This window comes from Pyrgilauda ruficollis, unplaced genomic scaffold (assembly GCF_017590135.1).
Source record: "Pyrgilauda ruficollis isolate IOZ18807 unplaced genomic scaffold, ASM1759013v1 scaffold39, whole genome shotgun sequence".
Lineage (NCBI taxonomy): Eukaryota > Metazoa > Chordata > Aves > Passeriformes > Passeridae > Pyrgilauda > Pyrgilauda ruficollis.
Genome location: NW_024525378.1, coordinates 4998680 through 5023219, shown reverse-complemented (window position 1 = coordinate 5023219; position 24540 = coordinate 4998680). Strand labels below are relative to the sequence as shown.

Sequence of the window (24540 nt, the reverse complement as noted above, 5' to 3'; positions counted from 1 at the left end):
CTATCCTCTCAAGTATGTTCCTTGTCAGCCCGAATTAGGCACGAAGAACGGAAGAGAAGTGAAGACGTCTCCCCTCTGGGACGGAAAGGGAGACGAGCACAGCCTTGCACCGGGTGCGGGATTCACCAGGGAGAATAATTACAGCACTGATGGCTGCTCGCTTTGCAGGTCGGGTGGGCTCATTTCCCCCTCTTCACCTTCCACGGGGTATCATTTTGGCTCGTGGATCATTCCTAATGAGCAGTTTGGAAACAAAAGCAGCTCGCTGTACACTATGTTTGTGATTTTGTGCTGCCTTACAGTTGCAATTTCATAATGAAATGATTTTTCCTGGCTGCAGCCCAAGGATGTGCTATTTTTCACAAACAGATGTTGCAGCTCCTGATGGATGGTAGTTTTAATAAATAAATAAGTCTCAGAATGACAGGAAAATAAGCAGTTTTATATATATATCTGTATGTGTCTGTGGCAAGGACGGCATCAGTGCCAGGGCCATGGCTCAGCTGCAGCTGGGGGTGCCTGGGGGCAGCACTGGGGCAGCCCCTGCTCCTGGGGAAGGATTCACTCGTGGCCCCCGGGCTGGCAGGGTGGGCAGCAGCCAATTCCAGCTCACTCCTTGGCTGCTCCACCTCTGGGTTTCATCTCCCAGGGGAATTCACAGGGAAAATGCCACACTGGGAGGCTGCCCACCTCCCACTGGCACCCCGTCTCCTGAAGGTGAGGCCTGGAGAAAGGCTTCTGGCCCCACGCTATGAGTTCCCAGAGGGTGGTGACCATGGGAGCATGTCCCCATGGGCCTGAGGAGGGTGGTGGCAGCTCGTGCCCAGGTGTGGCAGGTCAGGAGTGATGCCCACCCTGGGAGCAGCCAGCCCGGCCGCATCCTGCACGGCAGCCTTGGAGCAGCTCCCAGTGGGACGCTGCTGGAAAAGATAAAAGGAAAGACTCTAAAAATAAAATCAAACCAGCCCAGTGCCCGATTCCTTTGAAAACAGAAGCGGAGTCGGGGACGAGACCTTCTGCAACACTGGGAGCTGAGGCAGTGGTGGCAGGGCCACGGGAGAACCTAACGATGCAATTAATCCTTGCATTTACGTAATGGGAAAGGCACAGAACAGATTGCAGGTGGCTGAGCACTGGGAAGGATGGCAGCTCCTTGGAGCAGGACACATGGATTTTAAGAAAGGCTGGATAATTTTAGACTCTATCACACACATAAGTTGCCATATGTACCGGCACAGCAAAGTTCCTTTGCATCATGTATAAATTCTGCAGAAGCCAGGGGGATTTCAAGGGGACAGGAGATCTTTGTTTCAATGCTGGTGATGGACAGAGGGAAGGGACCCAACAGGTGGCCCGTGATGGTTCCCTGGGAAGCCCTATAGCAATACCTGCTGCAATAAGCACTTCCAGGTCTTTATTAATTTACAAATATATCAAATACTTTCTATTAGGCCCTCAAAGAATGTAGGGCCATAGGGAGCAAGACCAAGCAAATATCCAGTCTGTGAGAGGTGGGGTTAATGTGTGGGGCACTCTCTGAGAGTGGAATGCCCTGTAAGGGACATAAAACACCCTGGTGGTTGAGGTGAGATGGACAGAGATGCTGCCAAGGGCAAAGCAGTGTTTTAGACACAGCCCTCAAAGCCCAACTGGATGGAGGAAGGGGACTTGGAAGATAAAATCAATAGCTCATAGAGCAAAATCCTCCTCCTCCTCCAGCGCAGGTAGCTGCCTGGCACAGGCATAACTCCCCATGAGAGCCTGTGCCCCCAGAGAGAGACCCCGGGAGCAGGGATTACAGTGCCTGGCTTTTGTTTGCTCATCTCCCCGGCAAAAGCTCCGATCCCAGCGGGTCACGGAACCCGGTGGCCATGTAATTACACGTTATTAACCGTGGAAACAGGGAGCTGCAGGGAGGGCAGCGGCGGGAGCGCGGGGAGGGACCCCCTCTCACCTGCGAACGCCTCAGCCCTGCGAGGGCTCCCCCTGCCAAGGCTTTTACCAGGCAATTTGACGCAGTGACCATTTAACTGGAGGGTAATTACAGGAGAAGTATTTAATGGAGCCGAAAGTGTGTCCAAGCCTCTGCGCTTCTGCTAGTGCAGCAGAATTCCGCATGCCGCCTGCCAGGAGGGAAAGCTCTTCAAAGGCGCTCTCTGAACCCGCGGAAATGCTGAAATATCGCTGGGTTTTTCCACTCTCGTGCCATCCGTGTGCACTCCGCTCTCACCGAGGCCTCTAAATCCCCCCGGTGGGGGGAGAGGGGCCGGAGAATCCCAGCGGGCAGCATAACCCAACTCCCGATTCCCCACATCCTGGGCAAAACCCCAATCTTCTCGGAGCAAGCCAAAGCCAGGGCTTTTTTTCTTTTTTTTCTATCTGTTATTTTAAAGACCATATATTTGCTGCTGAGATGAAAGTGCTGAGGTTTGGCCTTTCTGGCCACCTTTTGAAACGGCTCCCGGACAGCTCTGCATCAATGGAATTAATTCCATGAGAAAATCCATTCGAGACTAATGTCTTGCTACTGCAGGAGCGCGCCATGGCAGCAAACAGGAGATATAAGCTCTTAATTAAAAACAAAGAGAACCTCTATCCCCCAAGGCCTTTATTTCAACAGCTCTGGTTAGGGAGCCTGTATTTTTCATTTTCCCAATAAAAACAGCTACGAGCTGCAACTCTTTGAAGACCCTCGTCAAGGCCTTGAAGCTGCATAAAATTAGAAAAAGGAGAAAACAACTCTATTTCATTTGAAAGGGAGAAAACTGGAGTTGCTCTTACAGGCCAGATACAGCTATCCCCAGTCTCTTCCCACACTTATGCTGTGTGGATCTCCCCCTCTTCAGCATTCCATCCTCATCCCTGTCATGAGTCCCCTTCCTCTGTTCTCACAAGCCCTGAGCACCAGGATGCCAATGCCTCCTCCTGAGCATTGTGGAGAAGCTGGGGCAAAGCTGCTGGACTCAAGAGGCTTTACAGCTTCCCCAGCCATCAGAAATCACATCTGAGCCCCAAAAACCTCATCCCCTGATAAAGCTGCTTGCGGACAGAACAATTCAATCAGGAGCATGGTGTGGCCTCCCTGCTGCCACCGCCGGCCTTTCCCAGGGGGGATCAGCCAGATTTGGCCGTAACATGAACCTACTGCTGGCTAATAGCTTGTAAGGAAAATAATTTACAAAAGCCACAAGGGTCTGATACAGGGGACGAGACACAGCAGAAATCTTCTTGAAAAGCCTTGTTACAGTACACAGGCAGTTCTTCTGCTGCCCAATCCACCACATCACAAACGGCCTTGGCTCTGCTCTTCCCAACACCTTCTTGCTGGCAAAGCTGAGGTCAGCAAAGCTGCTTGGTTTTCCACCTGGTAAATCAGTGATCTCTCTGAACCCAGCCCAGGGAGTGTTAGTCATCCTGAGGTAAAAATGCAGCTTTTCAGCAAAAAACCCACCACGGTTCCTGGCAGCTTCCTGGTATTTTGAGCTGGACTGATGAAAGAAAAAAAATATCTTCCTGCTGCTGCTGCTGCAAAATGTTTTTGCCAAGAAGGAAAATCCTGGAGGTTTATGCTAAATACACTGGGACTTATCTTCTCAGGTGTTACAGCAAATATCAACGAGCAATAAATACTTGGAGAGCAGCAGAGCAGAGTTTCTGGCTCACTGAGAGGCACGTGGGAGGACGTGCACAGGCACGTTCCGCGCATCCCGGGGAGTGTCCCGAATCCCTCGTCGGGAGAGCTCAGCTGACGGCCACTCTGGCTTCCACAGTCATCCTCCACCCTTCAGGAGAACTGCAGCTGATGCATGGCCCTACAAGGGATCCTTTGGGCAGCTCCCAGGAAGGGTAACCGTGGTGCCAGCCCAGGAGACACCATCCAGCTCCTTCACCTCCTCTCCGTCCCCGAGCTGCGGCACCACCCCACGCCTTGGCACGGCGGATCAAAGAGGCAGCTCCATCCTCACTGCCCAGGGTTTTCTTTTAAACACATTTTATCTTTAATTAATTCCTTTGAAGCTTTTTGCATCTACTATCTCCTCGCCTCCAGCAACCCCCTACTGCACCCTCTTTCTGGAGGCAGGGTCACCACCAGTGGGAAGCAACGCCTATGTTATTATTTATTCCTGACACACTGCCAGCTGGAGGTGAGGAGGAGTGGCCTGGGGCCATCACCAGCTCAGATCCAGCTGCCAACACCCACATGGCCCCCACTTTCCCCCAGGAGAACCCCAGCCCTGGTGAAGGAGTGTCCCTGAGCATCAGCTCTGCCACAAGCTCACAGACTGCGGTGCCAAATGCGCTGCGACCGGTCATGAAATACCACTAAGAGCAGCAGACAGCACATGGAGTTTTCTGCCTTATAAAGCACTTAAAGGTTTAATTAAAGACGGCTTTATCCTAAAGCTCCTGAAAGGAGGCTCAGACAAACCAGCGAGTGCAATTCCTGCCTCGCACTGACAGCTCTGATTCATTCCACTCTTCTCTGCTTTGGCTGAGGCTGTGGGACCCAGGGATGCTCTGCCTTGCTGGAGGAGCCCAGCCCACGTGGAGAGTGCCCGGTGAAAGCTCCTCACAGCCCTTCCCACTTGCAGCATGCTGGAATTTTAATTATTCCTCTCTTTCCCTGCTCCAGAGTAAAACAATTATGACAGCCCTGAAGAAGGAAGCACATTTTTGAAAAGCACAAGCATAAACTACGCCTGGGTGAACATCTTGCACGCCCAGCTGATGCCAGCAGTGCTGTGCTGCGTGGCAAGGGTGGCATGAGGACAGGAACACCTGAGCCACAGGTCATCTGAACCCCCACAGCAGCACCCACTGGGCCAACCTGCCTCGGCTCTCATCCCAAGCATTACCTGCTATCACTCCTGTGCTGCCTCTCCTGCCTCTGAGACGAGTGATTCCTATTCCAGGGGAATTTTTTTAAGCTTGTTTTTGCTGTCAGCGACTCACGGAGGCATTGTTTCTGGCTTTTTTCTCTCGCTCCTCAGCGAGGAGGAAGGGGGGCGAGAGGATGATCTGACAGAGCAGAGCTGCTCCCATTGCTCATCTCAGTGAGCACTGCTGCCTCTGCTGAAGTGAAGTGGGTCTTTTTACCACCCTGTGTGCACCCCAAGGACCCCACGGCCCCACACAATCACCAAGGACCCAGAGGCAAAGCACAGAGGGATACAAGGACACGGCACAAGAGGGATATGGGGGCAGCAGCACAACAGCAGCCTCCTGCTCTGCTGGAATCGAGTGCAGGGGATCTGCGTGGCCCCACGAGCCCTGGGACAGCTCTGCCAGCTCCTGTGGGTGCCACAAACAGGTGGTTCCACCCTGACCCCCCCAGGCATGTGCTGGGGACAGCTGAGGGACCACAGGCAGTGAGAGCAGCACCGTGCCCACCGCGGGCTCCCGTCAAGGCGCCTCACCGGACGGGGACTGGCAATGCTCGCTGAGGCAAATAAACCGTACAGGCGAGTTACCTCATCCTCATTTGTAGCCATATGTTTTTCCCAGCAGAGAACAAACACTTCCAGCCGCTACAGCTTATATAACAGAGCGGAGCAGGGCTGGGAAGCTGCACGGCTTCGCACAGGCGCCGCACCAGCAAAACTGGCACGGACCCTGCTTTGAGACAGTGCCGGCTGCTCGCTCCCAAAACGCTGTCCCGAGGCACGGCAGGGGCATGGAGCTCCCACTGGGAGCATACTGAGAGCTCTCTTGGGTGCTCAGCCCCAGCACTGGAAGGAAAAGCAGATCTGGACCTCAGAAGCTTTTCAACTGAGGGTGGATGAGCTGGGATCAAACAGGGCCTTTAGACCCGGGAAGAAGTTTATCGCTTGAAGAGAAGTTAATTAGCAAAAACTCCGATCACGGAGAAAGCCCCTAATGAGAGCTAAAGCCCGCAGATTAAAGCAGCTGGCCCCCTGGGAGCTGCCAGGGCTGCAGCTCCCGTTGTTCTGGGGCCACGCAGGACAGCAGTGGTGGCACTGGCAGGTGGGTGGCATCACTGCCAGCTCAACTTCGCCTAAACAAGGCAGCCCACTCCAGTAAGTCCCAGAGCCCCAGCACGTGCCAGGAGCCATCCTCCCACAGCTGGTGCAGGCAGAGGGGCTCCTGCAGCTGGCTGGTGGCAACAAGTCCACTGGATCCCACCCTCTGGACTGGATGATGCCACTGAGGCCAGAGGCACTGACCACAGCAGGTCTGGGGGGAACAGGCTCTCATCATGCAGCGAGCAGCAAAAGCCTCAGCCCTCATCAATACTCCCTCGCTGATCTATCCAGCCCATTTCAGCATTTTGTAAAAGGTGTGTAAAAGGCTGGGAGTTATTTTTCGGCTATAAATAACCCCTTTAAGTCAGGAACAACATCCTGGTTGCATTGCCTCTTTTTGCCAAGCAGGGTAGGCTGGATAAATTAATTGGGATTAAGATTAGGCTGTAAAATTCCTTTTCATTTTGACTAGAAAATCGCAGAGGGCTCAAAGCAGTCGATGCACAGTGAGTAAATTCTGTAAACTATCCACCGGTATCCCACGGTTTAATACCAGCAATAACAAATATAATTTGCAATAAATGGGAAGCAGCTTTCCCATCCATGTCCACGCAGCAGCCAGCGCTGGGGGAAGGCATTGCTGTGCCGAGCGTGATGCTCAGCGCGATTACGGGAGATGGGCTGTGGATGGAGACTGTAATGGGAAAACACAGCAAGTGGCTGCAAAACGCCTGGGATAAAAGCGATAATCAGTGCTGCCGTTCTCCTCCGAGCGCCTGTTTAATGTCACACTAACTCCTGTCCCAGGCAGCGATGCCACCGGGACGCTGGGAGTCAGTGCCAGGGCCACGGCTCAGCTGCAGCTGGGGGTGCCTGGGGGCAGCACTGGGGCAGCCCCTGCTCCTGGGGAAGGATTCACTCGTGGCCCCCGGTCTGGCAGGGTGGGCAGCAGCCAATTCCAGCTCACTCCTTGGCTGCTCCACCTCTGGGTTTCATCTCCCAGGGGAATTCACAGGGAAAATGCCACACTGGGAGGCTGCCCACCTCCCACTGGCACCCCGTCTCCTGAACGTGAGGCTTGGAGAAAGGCTTCTGGCCCCACGCTATGAGTTCCCAGAGGGTGGTGACGATGGGAGCATGTCCCCACGGCTTGAGGAGGGTGGTGGCAGCTCGTGCCCAGGTGTGGCAGGTCAGGAGTGACGCCCACCCTGGCAGCAGCCAGGCCGGCAGCCTTGGAGCAGCTCCCAGTGGGGCGCTGCTGAAAAAGACAAAACACGCGGGACACCCGTGCCGCGGTGAACCCGCCAGCCCTCCCGATGTCCCCGCCAGCTCGCTGTCCCCCGGCAGACCCTACCTGTGCTGTCCCCCAGCCCACGCGGCGGCCGAGCATCCTTGCCTCCGCTGCTGTGCCCGGCGGCCGGCTCTGCGGTGCTGCTGCGCCCGGGGCCGCCGCGGGGCCCGTCCCCGCCGGCCGCGGGAGCCGCGGTGCTGGGGGGCACCCGGGGCGGCGTGGCGGCCGTGACAGAAGTGGCAGCGGCGGCAGTGGTGGCGGAGGTGGTGGCGGCGGCGGTGGCGGTGGCGGTGGTGGTGGCGAAGGCGCCGGGCAGCGTGCTGCTCTCCAGCGAGTCCTCCTCGCCCGTGGGGCCCCAGACGATGACCTCGGGCAGCGCCGTGGGTCTCCCGTCCCGGGGGGCGAAGCCGCGGCCGCGCAGGTGCCGCCGGCCCCTCCGGGAGCGCGGCCGGCGCAGGGGGCGGCCGGCGGGCAGCGGGGCGGCGGGGGGCGGCCGGCGGGAGCGGGGTCTCTGCAGAGGGGGCGCGGGGCCGCAGGTCCAGGGGGGGCCGGGGCGTTGGAGCTCTTCCCCGCTGCCCGTGCCCCACAGCGAGCCACGGGACAGTCTGTGCCGGAGCGCCGGCCGTGCTGAGAGCTTCCCCGCAGTGCCGGTGGTGGCTGGGGGCTGGCAGCTGGCAAGGTCCATGGCTAGGTGGAACATGGCTATTAAAATCCAAGCATGGCTTCCGAGCGGGCAACCTGACCTGTGGACAGATGGGGATCGTGTTAGAAGGGCAGTGGGGCAACCCCGCTCTCCATCTCAGTATGGCACGCCCTAGATCTCAGCCAACCAAAACATCCCCCAGCTCCGTTTTTCTCCCTGGTTCTCCAGCCAGAGCCCCTAATACAGCATCCTAGGGCATGCTCCACCTCCTCCCCTTAAAAACTACCACCACCCACATGGCAGTCTGAGGATCCCCACTGACAACTGTGACTTTTCAGTTGGTCTGGGAATGATGGGAATGACCTGAGGACGGATTCTACCTGGGAACACCCTGAAGGAGCAGCCAGTCCCTGCTTTGCCCAAACTTAGCCCTTTTGGGTGAATGATCCAAAGCAGACGGCCCATCCCAGCTCCAGCAGCACCAGCTTTCACTGCAGGGACACTGAGATGCAGAGAGCCCATCCCTTGCTTCCCAAGCCCACAGGCAGCATGATGAATCCCTCAAAGGGCTGGAGAAGAGTCTGTGGGTTCTTATGTTTGCACGTGTAGCCCATCTCCCACTATGGCAGTCACCCACGCCGCAGCAGGAACATCCTCCCACGGAGCACGGCACATCCCCTCCCACGGCGTGGAGCACCCAAGCTGAACATGACCCTGCAGCACAGGCAGGGCAGGAGGAGCAGCCCCTTTTGCTGCCCTTTCTGCCACAGAGCAGCTGAAACACCCCTGAGCTGCTGGCAGCTTCAGCAGTTCGAATTTTGCTTTTACGTCACCGTCACGTCACGTCATGTCACAGCCCTCTCCCTTCCCCAGTGGCACCACACCAAGGTTCTGCTCCCCTCATGTCTCCTCTACAATGCTGCCCCATGTAAAGCAGCAAGAAAATCTCTGCCAGGCAAATATTCTGTTGCCTTCTTCCCCCACTACCCCCCCAGGAAAAAAAAAAATAAAAATCATTAGGCCAAAACCCAAAAATCTTTACTCCATTTTACTTAGCTTTTACATGAGCAAGACTTTTGTCGAACTCAGCAGGAGTTAATGAGAGCTTTACATGGCTAAACGGGCTAATCCTCTGCAGCAGCGCCCGCACAGTCCTTGGGAGCACGACAGAATGTGCATCTGGTTGACAGAAGCATTTGTACACTCCCTCTGTGCGTGAGCCAGCGAAGCTAAAGGAGCTGACCTGGATACTCCCAGGCACAGGCTTTTTCTACTCAGAGGATCTCTGCTTTTTTCCTAATTGGGTATTTTTTCAAAGCGTAACAACATTTATTTTGGGGAGGGAGAAGGCAACGCAAGGAAAGAGCGCAGAAGGAGAAAGGGAAGAGCCAGAAACAGACAACAGAAACCAAAATAGTTCAGGCTGGGGGAGGAAGGATTTCAAGGCTTCAAAAAAACCACAAACCACCCAAACCGTGGTGGTGGTGGTGGTGGGTTTTTTTAAGGGCCGACAGAGTGGTGGCAGCACGAAGAGTGTCCCCCACGTGCTGTAACAAATTCTGTGCTTCCACTGGTGAGGAGCCACAAGCTCATCCTCCAGCCGGATCATCAAGCACAGACTCACCTTTGCAGTGCTCAGGATCACTCCTGTGGCGTGTCAGGCTTGATTTCAGCCTCTGCCCAACTCCACAACATCACCTGAAATGTCTCCTTGCAAGGAAGGAAAGGAGCTGGGCACCTGCTGACATGTCACTCACTCCAGGTGCCACCTCTCACACTATCTGTGCCCACCCCCAGACCTCGTCCCCTCCCCAGCTCTCTGTGTTGCTCACGCTCAGAACTTTTATGAACAGCTGCTGAACAGAGCAAGGGAAAATGTGCCCAGCCCAAACTTGGTGCTCACTGCACCCCAGCCACTGCCTGGAAACTTCTGAACACAAAATGCCATTCCTTGGTGCTTGGGATTGGCAGCTCATAGGAAAAACAGATATTCCCCCTGCTTCCATCTCCTCCTGTCTCCTTGTGACATTTCAGGCTGCAGCGATGGCAACGTGAACTTGCAGGGGCTTGCTCCTGCAGAACCTGCCTGGCACAGCTGCATCACTCATAGCAGCATCAGGAGGATGTGCGGGCAGAGGCAACACCCAGCCCTTGTCTTGCCCTGGGTCATGCTAGAAATTTGTGTCCCAGCATGGCCAGGCAGCGCTGGTGACACCCAGGACACCAGTGTCCCTCACTGCTGCCCAGGTCAGGGGCTCTGGCATGGGGATGGACACAGTAAGGGACACCCAGATGGGGCAGATCCCACTCTGCCCCGAGGACACCTTGGGTCACCCTCCCACCAACGTCCCGTCAAGCGATGCCACCCAAGGGGCTGTCACCCCAGGAGCGTCCTCCTAGCCACCACGCCGGCTGGCATGTCCCCAGAGATGGCTTCAGCGACAGAAGCAGCCAGCCCGGTTACCTCGGAGGAATTTTTTGCGTGGCATGCGATCTTCTGAGGGCTTTGCAACAACAGATAAGAGCAAGTGTCCTTCAGAATAAATAGCAGCGTGTAGGAGTTGCCGTTGTCCTGGCAACGCAGCGTGATGTGCCCGGCGCGGCGGCGGGGATGGATGCGGCAACGCGTGGCGCGGCCAGAGGCAGGACCACCCGGCCCTCCCCTGCCTCCCCCACCCCAGCACCCTGCCAAGGCTGCCAGCGGGAGCGACACCTCCCGAAGGACACCCACGGAGCGAGGACACATCTCGCCCGGATCTCCTGCCACCTTGTCCTTGCCCCAGAAAACCTGGGCTGTCCCAGGAGAGCCCGCTGCGGCTGGCACAGCACGGCCCGGCCCGGCACAGCGCCCCGGGAGTCCCCGAGCCTCCGCCTCCCTGTCGCCCGGGCAGGCAGGAGAGAGCACCGCCAGCCTCTCGGGAGCGCCGGCACAAAGTCACCGCTGCTCGGAGGCCGGGAGGGCGTTCCTGCTTTGCCGAGACATCAAACAGCTCAAACACTTCTCCAACGGCACGAGCCGCTCCTCAGGGACAGCAGAGGGGAGGCAGAGGATCCTGAGCTGCTCCCAGTGCATGGGGTAGCTCCCTAACTGCACCCAGAGAGGGGCTGTGGCGTAGGGAAGGGAGCACATCATCCAGACCCACACCCATCCATCTGCCTCGGTTTGGGGGCACAGAGCCAGCCCTGGCTGGAGGTAGGGCCAGAGGGATGTATTGGGCAGGGCTGTGGTTACGCTCCTCACTCGGGAATCGGGGCTTTCCTCACCCCCCTACAAGCACACACAACCTATTTTGCAAAGAAATTTGAGGAGCGTGGGCAATTTTCACATTACTTCTTTTCCCATCTTGGAGGTGAATGGGAATGTTATCCCAAAATACTGTTCAAACTCCAGGAAAAACTCAATAAAACTCTGAAACTGGGTTAGATAAAGAAACACAGAGCGGATATATTTGAGAAAATGAAATCCTGTCCTTGATCTCCTCATCTGAGGTCTTGGCTCCCACCAGCCACAAATCTGCTCCCCTGGCTCCACGGATGGTGAGGTGGGAAATGAAACTCCTACAAATATTTACCTGCAACAAGCACAAGGGCAGATTTCACAGAAACTGCTGGGCTAATGACATGGATCAGGCACACCAGGCACTCTGGGACTATTTCCTGAGCCAATCCAAGTCCATCCAGTCTCAAAGGTGATGGAACAGTGAATGTTGCACTGGAGCCACCACAGCCTTCCCACCCAACGCACCTTTCAGAGTCCTCCCCTGTATGAAACCCCTTCCAGAATCTTTCCAGGCGCAGCTGTGTGCTTTGAAGAGGAGGACAGTTGGCATTTGATGTGAAAGAGATTAATTTCAAGGATGCTGGAGGACGTGAGCTCACCGTGGTCCTCAGCAGTGGGGAAGAGGCTGCCATGGCACTTGGCACTACTGTGCACCAACCTCCACGTGCAGGGAGGGAAAGAAGGAGCATCCAGCATGGAGTGGGACAGAACAACCCCTGCCCCAGGCCTGGGAACCCTCAGGGGTGGCAGCACCTCAGGCAACCCTGATACTGCAGACTGGACATGGATTAATCCAGCACAGCCGCTGTGCTCCTAGAACCCCCCGGCTCTGGTAATGTGTCTGAAAATTAACTGGGATCACAGCTCTGACAAACATCAAAACACCACCCGTCAGCACTAACCCACTTCCCCAAAGCCTCAAAGGCTCACTTGAGTGCAGTCCCTTTCATAAGGTCCTTTTTTGCTCTCCAGCATCAGCCCCTTTCTCCTGTGCCTGTGGAGACACTTCACAGGAGCATTAACTGTAGAATAGGCTGATTTTTAATGCAGAATTATACAAATGGAGCCATTCTTCCATTTCATGCCTCCTGTTAGGTAATCTATCGGTATTGCACAGGGAATCAAGGTTATGTCCTTGTTGGGGTGATTTACGAACTCTGAGCAATTCATATCTCCAAACACCAAGCGAGGCAGGGACAGAAATATTCCTGTGAATGCCTGGAGCAGGAGCAGGAGCCGTGGTCAGAGAGTGGGGGTGATGTTTCCTTGACCCAGGCAAGACAAGGCAGGAAAGCAGGCACCACACTCTAGGAAAAGCATCCTTGGCAGCGCGGCTGTGTGTCCTACAAAGGCATTGGGAGCAGGGCAGGTTATGAGAGAACATGCAGGAACTCAGTGGCTCCATACGGAATAGAATGAGGCCGCTGCATCCCAGTGGGTGACTTTCACACTGGAGCAGGAAGGAGAGGGGAAAACTTCAGTGGCAGATACTTGGCCCGCGATTGTGTGTCCTCGCCGAGGTGGGGACTGCAGCCACCGCCGCAGCCGCTCTCCTCTCCATCCCGCTGTCCTGTGTGATGATCCCTGCAGTGCAGCGACTGTCCTTTGTTGTCACGCTACCAACCATCACCATGGAAATGGAGCATTGCCACTCTGCACTCTGGGCTGGGCTGGGACTCTCCCCAGGGCTGGGAGGAGGGGAGATGCACCATCCCATGTAAGGGTGGCACAGATGAGTGCCAAAAGGCATGTGGCAAGTTGTGACACCGGATCAGCAGGTGACCTTGTGGACCACTCCCACATGGTGTCCACTGTGTCCCACCCCACACCCCAGGCATCAGCAGCGCCATGGAGACCTCTTTCCTGAGCCATGTTCTGTTATAGGAGGAGTTTTTCTGATCCCAGACCCAATGGGAACTGGGAACATAAACACACTGTGCCATCTGTAGCCCCAACTTCTTCCCAGATAATTATAAATTTGTGAAAATATGGCTGCCAAGCTCTTTAAAGCCAGGACTGGGACTTATGGCACAAAGGCTGACACACAGTAGCACCTAAGTAAATTAAATGTGCCACATCACTACCTATCTATATTACAGTCCTGAGCTTCAGGATTACCTACTAATAAAAGTGATATTTAAAACAAGTCCTAAGTTCCTCCGCTGCCCCCTTCTCCCCACAAGTAATTAAACTGACGCCGCTTCCCGCAGCGGAGGGGATGGGATTTATCATGGAGGGAAATCAGCAGAGGGTGAAATAGGTTGAATCCTCCCCGCCACGCTGCTGCGGCCAGGCAGACAGCAAACACCCACTTCCCTGGGAAAACGGGGCAGAAAGAGGTTGGGTGGGGCTGGGAAGCCACGGCTCCCCCCGGGATGGAAATGCCAGGATGGACACAGCTGGATCCACCCCTGGCTGTGCTTGTGAGAGGGGGGCAGGAGGGCGGCCGTGGCGGTGGGAGCCACTCGCTCTTCTGCCTCTGCCTTGAGCTCACCCAGCTGCAAATAAACAATTTTACCATTTGAATAGCCGCGAGTGCGGAAGGCATAATTAATACCCAGCGGTACCATCAGCCAATGTGCTGATGCGGGAGGTGCAGCCCCTGCCAGCGCCGCCAGCGCACAGCTTTGGCTCCGCAGCGCCGGCCCCGGCTGCTCTCGCCTCCGGGCCCGTCCTTCGCCAGAGGCAGAGGAAGGGCAAAGCCCCGGTGCAGGCACCTGGGGCTGGTGCTGGAGCCCACCAGCGCAGGACTTCTCCGGTGCATCCCACACCCACATCATGGCAGGACGTGGCAGAGCAATGTGGGGAAGAGTAAAAAGGAGCAGGCAGAGAGCAGGCCTGTGTGGCATCGCTGCAAAGGCAAGAGCTGTGCCCAGTTGCTGCCAAAGCTGAGCCAGCCTTTAACCCTGAGTTTCAAGTTCAGTTCCCACTTTCAAGTATTTTAGAAGACACTGAGAGGACAAAAGGCCCAGTGCCTCCAGCCAGCCTGAGGATGAGTGTGAGAGCTAACACAGTGAGCTGGCCATCACTGTCCATTATGGTCAGCCTGGCTTAGCTTGCTCTAGAGAGGGCAGGACATCTGCTTGAGAGAGTTTTCCCTGGTCTTCAGGGGTTATTTCAGACAGGATTTGAAAAGTGCCAGGGTGGGAAGCCCAGAAGTTTGCATGCATCTTCAGACAAAAACATGCCTCTTAAAAATTTCTGTGCAAGACCAGTGCTTGGTAATTTACCTGCCACCTCTCTGGCAGCAGCAGCTCTGAGCCCAGTCTAGCTCCCCTGGGAAGACTCAGAATGCTGCAGGTTCATCTGCCAGTGTGGCGAGACAGGTCCCAGCCAAGCCAGAGGATAAACTGCTTTGAGTCCTCCCCAGGGGGGTCAACACAGTGGCAAGCTCAGGCCCTGCATCCCAGTGTACTGCTGGAGCATCCCTCCTGGCAAGGCAGAGTGTGGATGCTCCTGGAGCATCCCCCACAGTGGGTGTGGGGCAAGTACCACTGGAATATCTTCCTGCAGCAGCACAGCCTGGCTACCACCAGAGCATCCCCTGTAATAGGCACAGCCTGGCTATCACCAGAGCATCCCCTGTAATAGGCACAGCCTGGCTATCACCAGAGCATCTCCCTCAGTGGGCACAGCCTGGGTACCACCAGAGCATCTCCCTCAGTGGGCATAGCCCAGATACTACCAGAGCACCCCTCCCAGCAAACACAGTGAGGGTACCACTGGAGCATCCCTCCCAGCACACACAGCATGGGTATCACTGAAGTACCCCCCTCAGCACACACAGCCTGGGTACCACTGGAGCATCCCCCTCAGCACACACAGCCTGGGTACCACTGGAGCATCCCCCTCAGCACACACAGTGTGGGCACCACCAGAGCATCCCTGCCAGCACACATGGGGTGGGTACCACTGAGCATCCTCCTCAGCACACACAGCATGGATACCACTGGAGCATCCTCCTCAGCACACACAGCATGGGTACCACTGGTGTATCCCCTTCAGCACACACCATGTGAGTACCACCGGAGCATCCCTCCCAGCACACAGTGATGGCACTGCTGGAGCATCCCCCTCAGCGGGCACAGCACGGCCGTCGCTTCCCCCGCCGCCGCCCGGCCGCCCCAGCCAGCAAACACTGCGTGCATTTAGCATGGCAGGGCCGGACAGTGGGGTGTTTCATCAACCCAGCAGCGATAACACTCGGCTTTTGTCCCTCCTGGATAAAGGGGGTTTGTGAGCACTGGCTTTCCAGCCCAAACTGGCACCTGTCGCCAACTTACCCCACTCGTCCCCCCCTCGAGTTCCGCAGCAGCGCTGGGGACCAGGCAGCAGCAAGAGCTCCAGCTCAGACACAACTTGCTGGGAAGTTTCAGATTTCCAGATCCACCAAAATCTTGTTGAAGAGCCACAGTCTCAAGCTCTATTCTTGCTGACACTAAAAACAGTCCACAAACCTAAGGAAATCGGGGCTTTCCCCCTCATTTTAGCTTCTACCTGAGCCTCCTCGTGTGTTCCAGCTCCTCATGCACATCACAGAATCGCTGCCCAGACTTTACATGCTGTTGGTGACCTGGCACACAAGACAGTGCTGCCTTAGCCTATCCCCATCACAGCAGCAGAAAACACTCCCCATGTACCAAAACCAGTCTGCTGAGGGAACAGGACTGCAACATACATCGGAGCACATTAAAACCAGAGCTTAGAGATCATCCCTGGTGTTAGTTAATGCTGCCCACAATAAATAAAGCCAGCGGCTGAGCTGAGTGGCTCCCTGCTGTGGACACAGGCACAGGCAGGACAGTGCGCTTCCCCACAGCCGCCATCCAAGGAATTTTGCTTTCCCTGCTTTGCTCATGAATTTTCTTCCCTTGCCACACATCTGCCTCCTCTACAATCAACTGCAGGATGATCAGGCCTCCCCCTTGGATAAAAGGATGGCACTGGCATGTCCAAGCAGGATGCAATGCCTGGTGCTATTGGATGGGACAGGATGGAATGGGACAGCTTGGCATGGCAGAAAAAAATGCAAGGCTCTTCCCACTGAGATGGCAATAGTCTGGCCAGATCCCATACTGGAGCTGGACCCTTAGGAGGGGTTTTGTTCCTCTGAATACGTATCTACAAAATGATTTCAAGAGATAGCAACTGAGTCAACCCAGCCCTTAGCTCTGAAGGACCTACAGTGAGGAAAACCGTGGCACAAATCTACAGCTTATGCTGCCCTTCAACCTCAGCGCTTTCCAGATAAATAACCCAGCACTGATCGTATTTTCTAAATGAATGTGCTCAAGCATGTCATTACAATGAAAGCAGGAAACGCTTTGATCTAAAAAAAAATAAGTTGGCTCAATACATCTAAAGTAGCAGCTTAACAAGCTTTAAAGCAAAACAATTAAAAGAGGTCTGTGCTGTCTTTGTACCACAATGTGTCTTGGCGGGAGCTGAGCATCAGAGCTCACTGTGGTGTCCGTATCAATGGGAAACGCCTCCAACCATGGAACACATCCAGGGAGAAAATACCTCATCATGGGATTTTTAATGATGACCTCACAAAGTGCTCCACTTTCCCAGGAGCAAAGACAAGCCTTGACACCCTGGAAGCATCTGGATGACCAGCACGGGACCCAGCCAACCCTTCCCCATGGCAGAGGCTGGATGTCCACACAGGGAAGTCCAGGTCTAAGCCAGGTCTTCACTCCAGCACCACGATCTCCAGGTGGAGCTGCTCTCAATTTGCCCTGCAGTGACTGAGATCCAAACCTGTCTTTCTCCTGGGAAGTCCCTGGCAGCCCAGGGATGCACAGCCTGCCTGGAAACCTCAGCAGCCATCCTCAGGAATGAACACAGGGAACACGTCAATAATTTCAAAAGCTCCATAAACTCTAACAGAAATGGAGAAGATGATAGGAGTGAAGACTCTGAAAGCAGAAAGAGGAACAGATGGCTTTTATGGAGCAAGAAATACAATAGGAAAAAATGGAGCAGCAGAGCTCTCTTTGAAGGTGTGAAACGTCAGTAGGGAAGCCTGGAGAAAGCCAAGGCCCAGGAGCTGGGAGCTCAGTGCAGGGCACTGCATTGCCCAGCTGAGGCTCTGGCTGGTGGTCCTGGGGAGCTCCTGGCCCCCTGGCTCCTGAGACAGCACTGGCTCTGTCCAGCCCCACCACAGGGACATCCCGCTGCCAGAGAAGGGTCAGCGTGACACGCAGCATGGAGAAAGAACAGCCCAAAAAGATGATGAAAAAGCCAAGCTAAAATAGAAAGCAAAGGCAGCGGGAATGAACTCCGGGGCAAAGACTCTTGATCCTGTCACAGAAAGTTCTAAATCCCTTTTAGCACCAAGCAATTTCTTTTCTGTGGAGAAGAGCTGTTCTTCCTGCCATGGCCATCTCACTGTGCATGCAGCAAACAGGCAGCTCACAGGCTCTCCGACTGCAGCCACAGCAAAATCCTGATGGATCAGTGACGATGAGGATTTGCCTCCAGCACCTCAAGAACACTGTGCCATTGGGGGCACAGCCTCTTGAAGCCCAACTGCCAGTGTATCAGGGATCACTGTGCTCTGCATCTCATTAAAAAAACCCAATAATCCCCTTTGCGAGAGAGATTAAACTTTTGCAGCATTATTTCCAATGGGTTGGCAGCAGGGGATGACCTCCTGCATTCCTCAGTATCTCAGCTTCCTTCAAAGGCACCTGTGCCAGCAGCCTTACTTCCATCCTCATCCATCAAAATTAGTAAAATTGATTTTGCCAGAGAATATGTCACTTTGACAGGAACCCAGAGTAAATCCTGAGTGTGTCATGTCAGATGATGCTGAGGTAGAGCCTCTTACAAAGACAAGAAACAAGAAGATGAATAACTCATCCTTATCCTTTCCATGAAAAACTTCTTAAAAGAAAACCCATGAATGACAGATACTTGTAGAAAAAAGGTTGATTCATTTTGGGAGTTCTTTCTAAAATAACACTTGCCAGCATCCGGAACGGTCACACTTTCCCTACATGAACGCCCTGCCGCTGCGGACTCAGCCAAGCTTTGGCTCTGGCCGGGAAGAGGCAGAGCCAACCACGCTCCCGGCGGGATGCGCGGCTTCATCTCCTGGCATTCATCACCCACGTTCCGGTGGGTCCTTAAGTGGATGTCCTCGTCCATGTCAATTAACTGATGCTTCATTACTCGAGTCCTGCAAAGGGAGCAGAGATGCTATCGCAGGCGCCGGGAGCAGGGCTGGGGTCACGCACGGGACTCAGGCAATTACGGAACGCGTCCCTGAGGAAGCCACGTGTGCTTGTGCTTGCTAGGCAGGCAATTCCCAGGGGGGACAACCTGGGCTGCCCCCGACCTTGTCACATCTTCAACCTGAATGGCGTGCAGTCAAGTGGCAACATCAATTAGCGGCATTTGCTCTCACCGGCGCCTCGAACGCTGCTGCTGAGCAGCGAGTCCCCAGCCTTCCCATGCTGAGCACAGCAGCTCCACACAGCTCCTCAGCTGGCATCACACAGCCACATTCCCCATCTATAGGGCTATAAAACACAGCTGGAGTTTCTCCTGACCATCCCAGAATGCTGCAGAAGAGGCACAGCCAAAACAGTCATGGACAGGAGCCATCAGTTCTCACCAAGCTGTAGCTGAAAGCCACAAATCCGCTCTCCTGTGTGGCACAGCACAGTCCCACATGTGCTGTGTGCTGTGCTGCCATTGTCCTGTGGCACACGGTCACCCCTGTGCCAGCACATCCCCGTCTCCATGCTTCTCTTGCACTAGAGCACGTGCCCTCTGAAGAGCTCCAGTTTTTTCCACCTCAATCATCCAGACTTGCCTCTTGGAGGAAGCGCCTCGCCGCTCCCAGGCTATGTGCTGTTTTTGAAGCAGCTTCTGCTCAGCCTTTATTTGGAAGTCAGTGGAGCTGGCAGTGCTGGCATCACAGCCAGGCCAGCAAAGCTTCACCGCTCCTGCCTCGCCACAGCTAAGCCTCATCCCATGGATGCTTCAGCCAGGGTCCGGAGCAGCTCCGCAGCCAAGGCGCTGTTTCTCCTCCCTGCCAGCTTCTGCAGCAGGAGCTGAAGAGTCCTTTCCATACCCACAGAGGTGCTTTGCCAGGGAACATCTTCTGCTCCCAATGGCTCTGGCTCGTGGGGACACAGCAGCCATTGGCAGCGGGGACACAGTGCCCCTGGGATGCTCCAGCACTGCCAGGAAAGCGGAGCTGCTGAGAAAGACCTTCAGAGCAAACTTCAACAAAAATCGTCGCATGTCAAAGCGTATCTCCTGCCTACACATCATTTCCAAGTCACAAGGAGACATTTTGCAGATCGGAGTTGGAAATGAGCACTTTGTGAATGACTGGCTTTATTTATTTCTATAAGTCCTCAGGCGAGTCCCAGTGGGTGTTTGGCCCCCTGCCCCAGGCACCCAGCGCCTGCTGACCCCACCCCTGCTCATCTCCATGGAGCTGCTCATCCACCTCCAACCAAGCTGGGTTGTTCCTCCTTTTCTGGGTGTTGCTTGGGACCACAAATGCCAAATCTCTCAGCACTGATGGGAGGACACTCCCACACAGCTGCACTTGGGGCAGGTCTCCACCCTGCTCCTGGAGCATCACACCCAGCATCCCTGGCCCCATGTGAGCACCCACGGCACAGCACCCAGCCCTGCCACCACACCACAGGCAGTGTGGGCACTCTGCCTCCAGCTTGGGCAGAGTTTTGGGAGCACTGGGGGTGATGGAGCCAAAATGCACATGGGTCCCCACCGTGTCCCCAGTGAAGGAGCTCAGCGCTGCACTGAACGGAGGCTTTAGTGCAGCTTTGCCTTGCAGAGCCACCAAGGCCAGAGAAAGTAACTGATAAACCCAGAAAGCAGAAGAGATTCAGCAGCAGACAAAACCTCATTTCACAAGGAATCCTCATAAAACCAAATTAATGTTGAAGGATGAAGGCAGGTAAACCTCCCACGGTTAAGTTCAGGCCACTGAGACTCAGTTTAAATCTCTCAGCAGTTCTGATTTAATCAATGCATTTCCAAGTGAAATTAGATGAAGTACATCTCCATCACAGGAAATTATATAAGCTATCAAAGTCTGTAGGTGCAAGTCCCAGTAAAGAAGAGCCACAGGAAATATTCATATCAATTCAAATTCCATTTTTAAGGAGTCACTTCAGGTCCAGAGTTTAACATTCTTTTAGTGAAAAATACCACTCTCACGAAAACGTTTCGAAAACGAAAAGTGAGCCAAGGCAAGGAAGGGCCAAGCAGCAGGTTTGGGAATAGCCCTGCATAACCCACAGTGACTGCTGGTCTGTGCCAGGAACCCCCTCCCAGCAGCACCACCCAACGTGGGAGGGAAGGAAGATGGAAGGGAGGAAAGATGGAAGGAAGAACAGAAGTAAAACCTCTTTGTTTTAAAGGAGGGGGTGAAAGCACCAACAATGTCACACCATCCACTGATCCACCCAACACACTCAGCCTCCAGGAATTATCCTGCTAGAAGACTGTTGCTATCCAACCCAAACTCTGTTGGGCTTGAACTGCTGTTGCCCACTTGGACACCACCAGCCTTCAAGGAGAACAACAGGCACCACTACCCAGAGCAGAGCAGCTCCTGCTCAGCACACTGAGGTTCCAGTAATCTTGGTAATCTTCCCTCCCAGGACTTCTCCCATTAGCTATATTTAAAAGCTTAGGCATGCATACATTTTCATAATAAACCTCAGAGCTGCTGGAAGTTCCGCGGCTTATTCACACCCTATGGAGCTGCCCTTGGGAGCCTGTATCCATCCATACCTACACTGAGGTAAATAAGGCATGCTGGGACAGCCTGAGGATCACACTGGGTGAGGGAAGGTGGGAACACGGCTGGAGATCTGTCCTCTGCCCGGCTGCCTTTCCCTGTTTCACTCTGGGCTCTGAAGGAACATTAGCAACTCCTTCTTTGCAGCAGATGACCAGAGCCAAGCCGTGGTGCTCCGGCCGCGGGAGCAGCTGGGCCGGCAGCTTGCCCGTCCCGTGTCCCGCCTGCCGAAGGCTGGCACAGCAGCTGCCACACGGGGCAGCCCCCAAGCATCCCAGGCAAGCGGCAGCACCACGACAACTCCCACCTGCCACCCCACTGGAGACACCACAAAGGCAAGGCGGCGGCCCCGGTGTTATTAGAACAATTATTCACGCTCTGGGAAAGCGGCTGCCGGAGCCCTGCGCCGCTCCCCTCGCCTCATCTGGGAAATTGCTGCCAGCGTGGAGGTACAAACCGCTGCATAAAAGTGCAGTTTATTCAAGCATTATTGTGCCTGTTAAGTATCATAGCCAGTGACACCAGATGAATTTCTGTGGCAATCAATCCACCCGGGAGCAGCAAGCTCAGCCCCTGTGTGGATGCAGGATGAGTAAGGACTCCTCAGTGGAGGCCATTAACTCCCACTGCTTACTGCTCTCATTACTTCCCAGACTGCAAGGCTTGCATCTTTGACGAGCGGCTGAATCTACATTTGACAGTGTGAACCTGATGGGTGAAATTCATGGAAAATGTTTGCTTTGGCAGTAAGTACAAGGCCCATAAAGTTTCCACGGAGCCAATGTGCAAGGATGTATGCTTTTAATGAGTTGCTTTATACAATCGCCTAGAAATTGCAAACGGTGGTTTTACTCCTACTGCAAATCACTCCAGAGCTCAACACTGTAAAAACCGTGGCATATTGTTTAAAACATTATATTCATAGCTGTGGAGGGGAAGTCCTCGGCAGCGCTGGAAGCCTGGCACGCTGCAGAAAGCTGCCGTGCCCTCGCAGGCGGGCGCAGGCACTGACGCAGGCGTGTGCACGCACACGTATGTCTGTGCACACTCAGGGAGTGACAGAGCCACTGCCACCTCCCAAAAGAACAGATTTTGCCCCGCAACACCCACACCTGCCAAGAGCAGAGCGGGGCTGGAGCATCGCTGGGACCTCGCAGGGGCTTTCAGGGCAGCGCTGCTCGCTCAGCCCCGCTCCGAAGCGGGGAGCGGCAGCTCCCCTTCATCAGATAATTCTGAGAATGCAGTTGTAAAGGTCCTGCCCTCCCCGGCAGAGGAGCGCAGCTCACAGCGAGGTCAGGCACTGCCACCGCCCCGGGCGAAAGGGATCCGACTTGAAAGGAGCAGCACGGTGCCATCTCCCCGCCGCAGGCAGCCGCTCCAGGCACAGGCTGCGCGGGGTGAAACGGGCGCTGCAAAGCTCCACTGCTTCTCCTGAAGCTGTTTTTCTAGTAGTCTTCGAGAAAATGAGGAGAAATGACATGGGAAATGTCAGAAATAAAGCCAGAAGCAATTAGAGTAAGAGAGAAGGGAGAGCAGCAGGCAAGGTTAGCAGTAAAGTTATCTCTTATTAAAAATAAAACACGGAGGGACTGGAAGCTGATGAGGTGGCAGAAAGGACAGCCTGGTGCTGGGGATCCAGGATGCACAGCACAGAAATTCGCAAGGCGAATGAATCGAGGAGGGAAGCAAGCAGAGGGCTCCTGTTTCCATTGCTAAACTCTCCTCAAAAATAACAAAGCAGAGGGCGTCCTCTGTTCCCAGGATTACAGCCTTCTGCCGCGCCAGCCTCGGGAAACGGCCCTCCAGCTCCATTGGGCTTTCACCTGACACGAAATAAATCCAAACGCGTGGCACCCTGAGAAAACCCTCGGGTGCTTTCGCCGGGAGGAATTCCTAAGGTCACTACATCACCACAGACTCCGTCCTTCCCGCACGCAGCAGCGCATCCTCGGCTGACGGACGGACAGACAGACATCTCCAGCGGCAGCGTGAAGGTGCTCGTGTGCCCGGGCTGTCGGGGTGCACCAGCCAGAGGCACGGGACAAAGAAGGGGGGCACTGGCAGCCAGCTCGCCACGTGCCTCTGGAATATGCGGCGCGGCACGGGAGTGTAAAAGAGAGGCCAAGGGCCTCCCCCAGCTGCTCAGCACAGACAAAACCTCAGTTCAGGTTTCACCCTCCAGGACTCCATCCACAGCCCGGACAGAGGGACAAAGCCTCCAGCGATTCCCACGGGTGGCAGACAAAGGCTTCTCGCATCACCACTCGCCGTCCGTGGATTCGGGGGGCCCTGCCTGCCTCCCTCCGTGCCCCCCAGCTGCAGCCATGTTCTGCCAGAGCGCAGGGGCGCGGGGGGCGGCGCGGGCTGATGGGCTCCCCGAGGTGCTGCGTGGGGGCTACACCCACCATCCGCTCACCCCGCAGCTCCCCTGCCCACACAGCCCTCCTGCTCCCCAGGGAGCAGCCACAGGGCCCGCTGCGAGCTGCGGGAGTGGGGTGGCCGCTCGGGACTGCTCGCCTTGGGACCCCTCTCCCCAGCAGCAGGTGATGTGCCCGATCCACCGTCCCGCTCGGTGGAGGGAGGTTTGGGGTTTGACCCCTGCACAACACAACCGCTCAAACCCAGGGCTTTCGAAATAAAAAAAAAAGCCGGCTGGGGAGAACAAAACAGATCGTGGATTTCACTTTTCCTTAGGGTCTCACTTGTTTAACCCGCTGCTGCTTTCACTCGATGCCACTGAGATGGGCTCAAACCACCAAAAGCCAGGTACTGCTGGGGCTCCGGGGCCGCACACAGGCAGGGGCCGGGGCCAAGGCTTTCCAGCCACAGCACCATAGAAATAACAAGATTTCGGCTCAGATGACTTCGCAGCGGTAATGAAAATGTGTTACGTAACACTTTGCCTCCGTCTCCTCTGCTTTGCAATTCTCGATTAATCTCCCAAACACATCCATCCATCTATCCGTCCATCCATTCATCCAACCATCCATCCATCCGTCTATCCATCCATCTGCCCGCAGCCCGGACGCCCCCCCAGCCCCTTCCCCCGAGCGGCCCCCGCCGGGGCGGCCAGGGGGGGAACGAGCAGCCGGCGAGGGGACGCTGACCACGGATCCATCTCCTGGGCAGGGCGGGCGAGCGGGGCGGGGGAACCGAGTGGGGGGAGCCCGGCACGGCGCGGAGCGCGGACCGGCCGCCTCCCCGGGCGCCGGCAGCCGCCGGCTGCACCGTGCGCTTCCCGCTCCGCTTGACACACCGCTCTCCATCCCGCACCCCGCTCCGCTCCCCAGCCCTCTCCCCACTCCCCACTCCAAGTTCATGCTTTAACTCCGCCGCTCCCCGAGCGCGCCCGGCGGCGGGATGCCCTAAGCTCCGGCTCGCGGGGCCATCGCTCCCCGCTCCTACCTGCTTCCCGGGAGCCGTCGCATCCACATCGTCACGTCTCGGCCCGGCCCGGCCCGGCCCGGCGGGGCTCAGCGCCTCAGCGCTCCATCCGGGCGCGCCGCCCCGCGCCCGCGGCGGCGCTCAGCGGCGGGGCAGGCGGCG

At 55.7% G+C, this 24540-nt stretch overlaps 1 protein-coding gene across 1 annotated transcript in view; it reads right to left on the bottom strand.

The window, feature by feature from the left end:
• AJAP1 (adherens junctions associated protein 1) overlaps nucleotides 1-24435 on the bottom strand; it is a 33502-nt gene extending 9067 nt beyond the window's left edge. The window contains exons 1-2 of the mRNA XM_041476701.1: nucleotides 24400-24435; nucleotides 7339-8018 (exon numbers count right to left, since the gene is read on the bottom strand). Of these exons, the coding sequence (XP_041332635.1) occupies nucleotides 7339-8018; nucleotides 24400-24428 (709 nt within the window). The 5' untranslated portion in view covers nucleotides 24429-24435. The remainder of the gene's footprint in view (nucleotides 1-7338; nucleotides 8019-24399) is intronic.
• Between the last annotated feature and the right edge of the window lie 105 nt (nucleotides 24436-24540).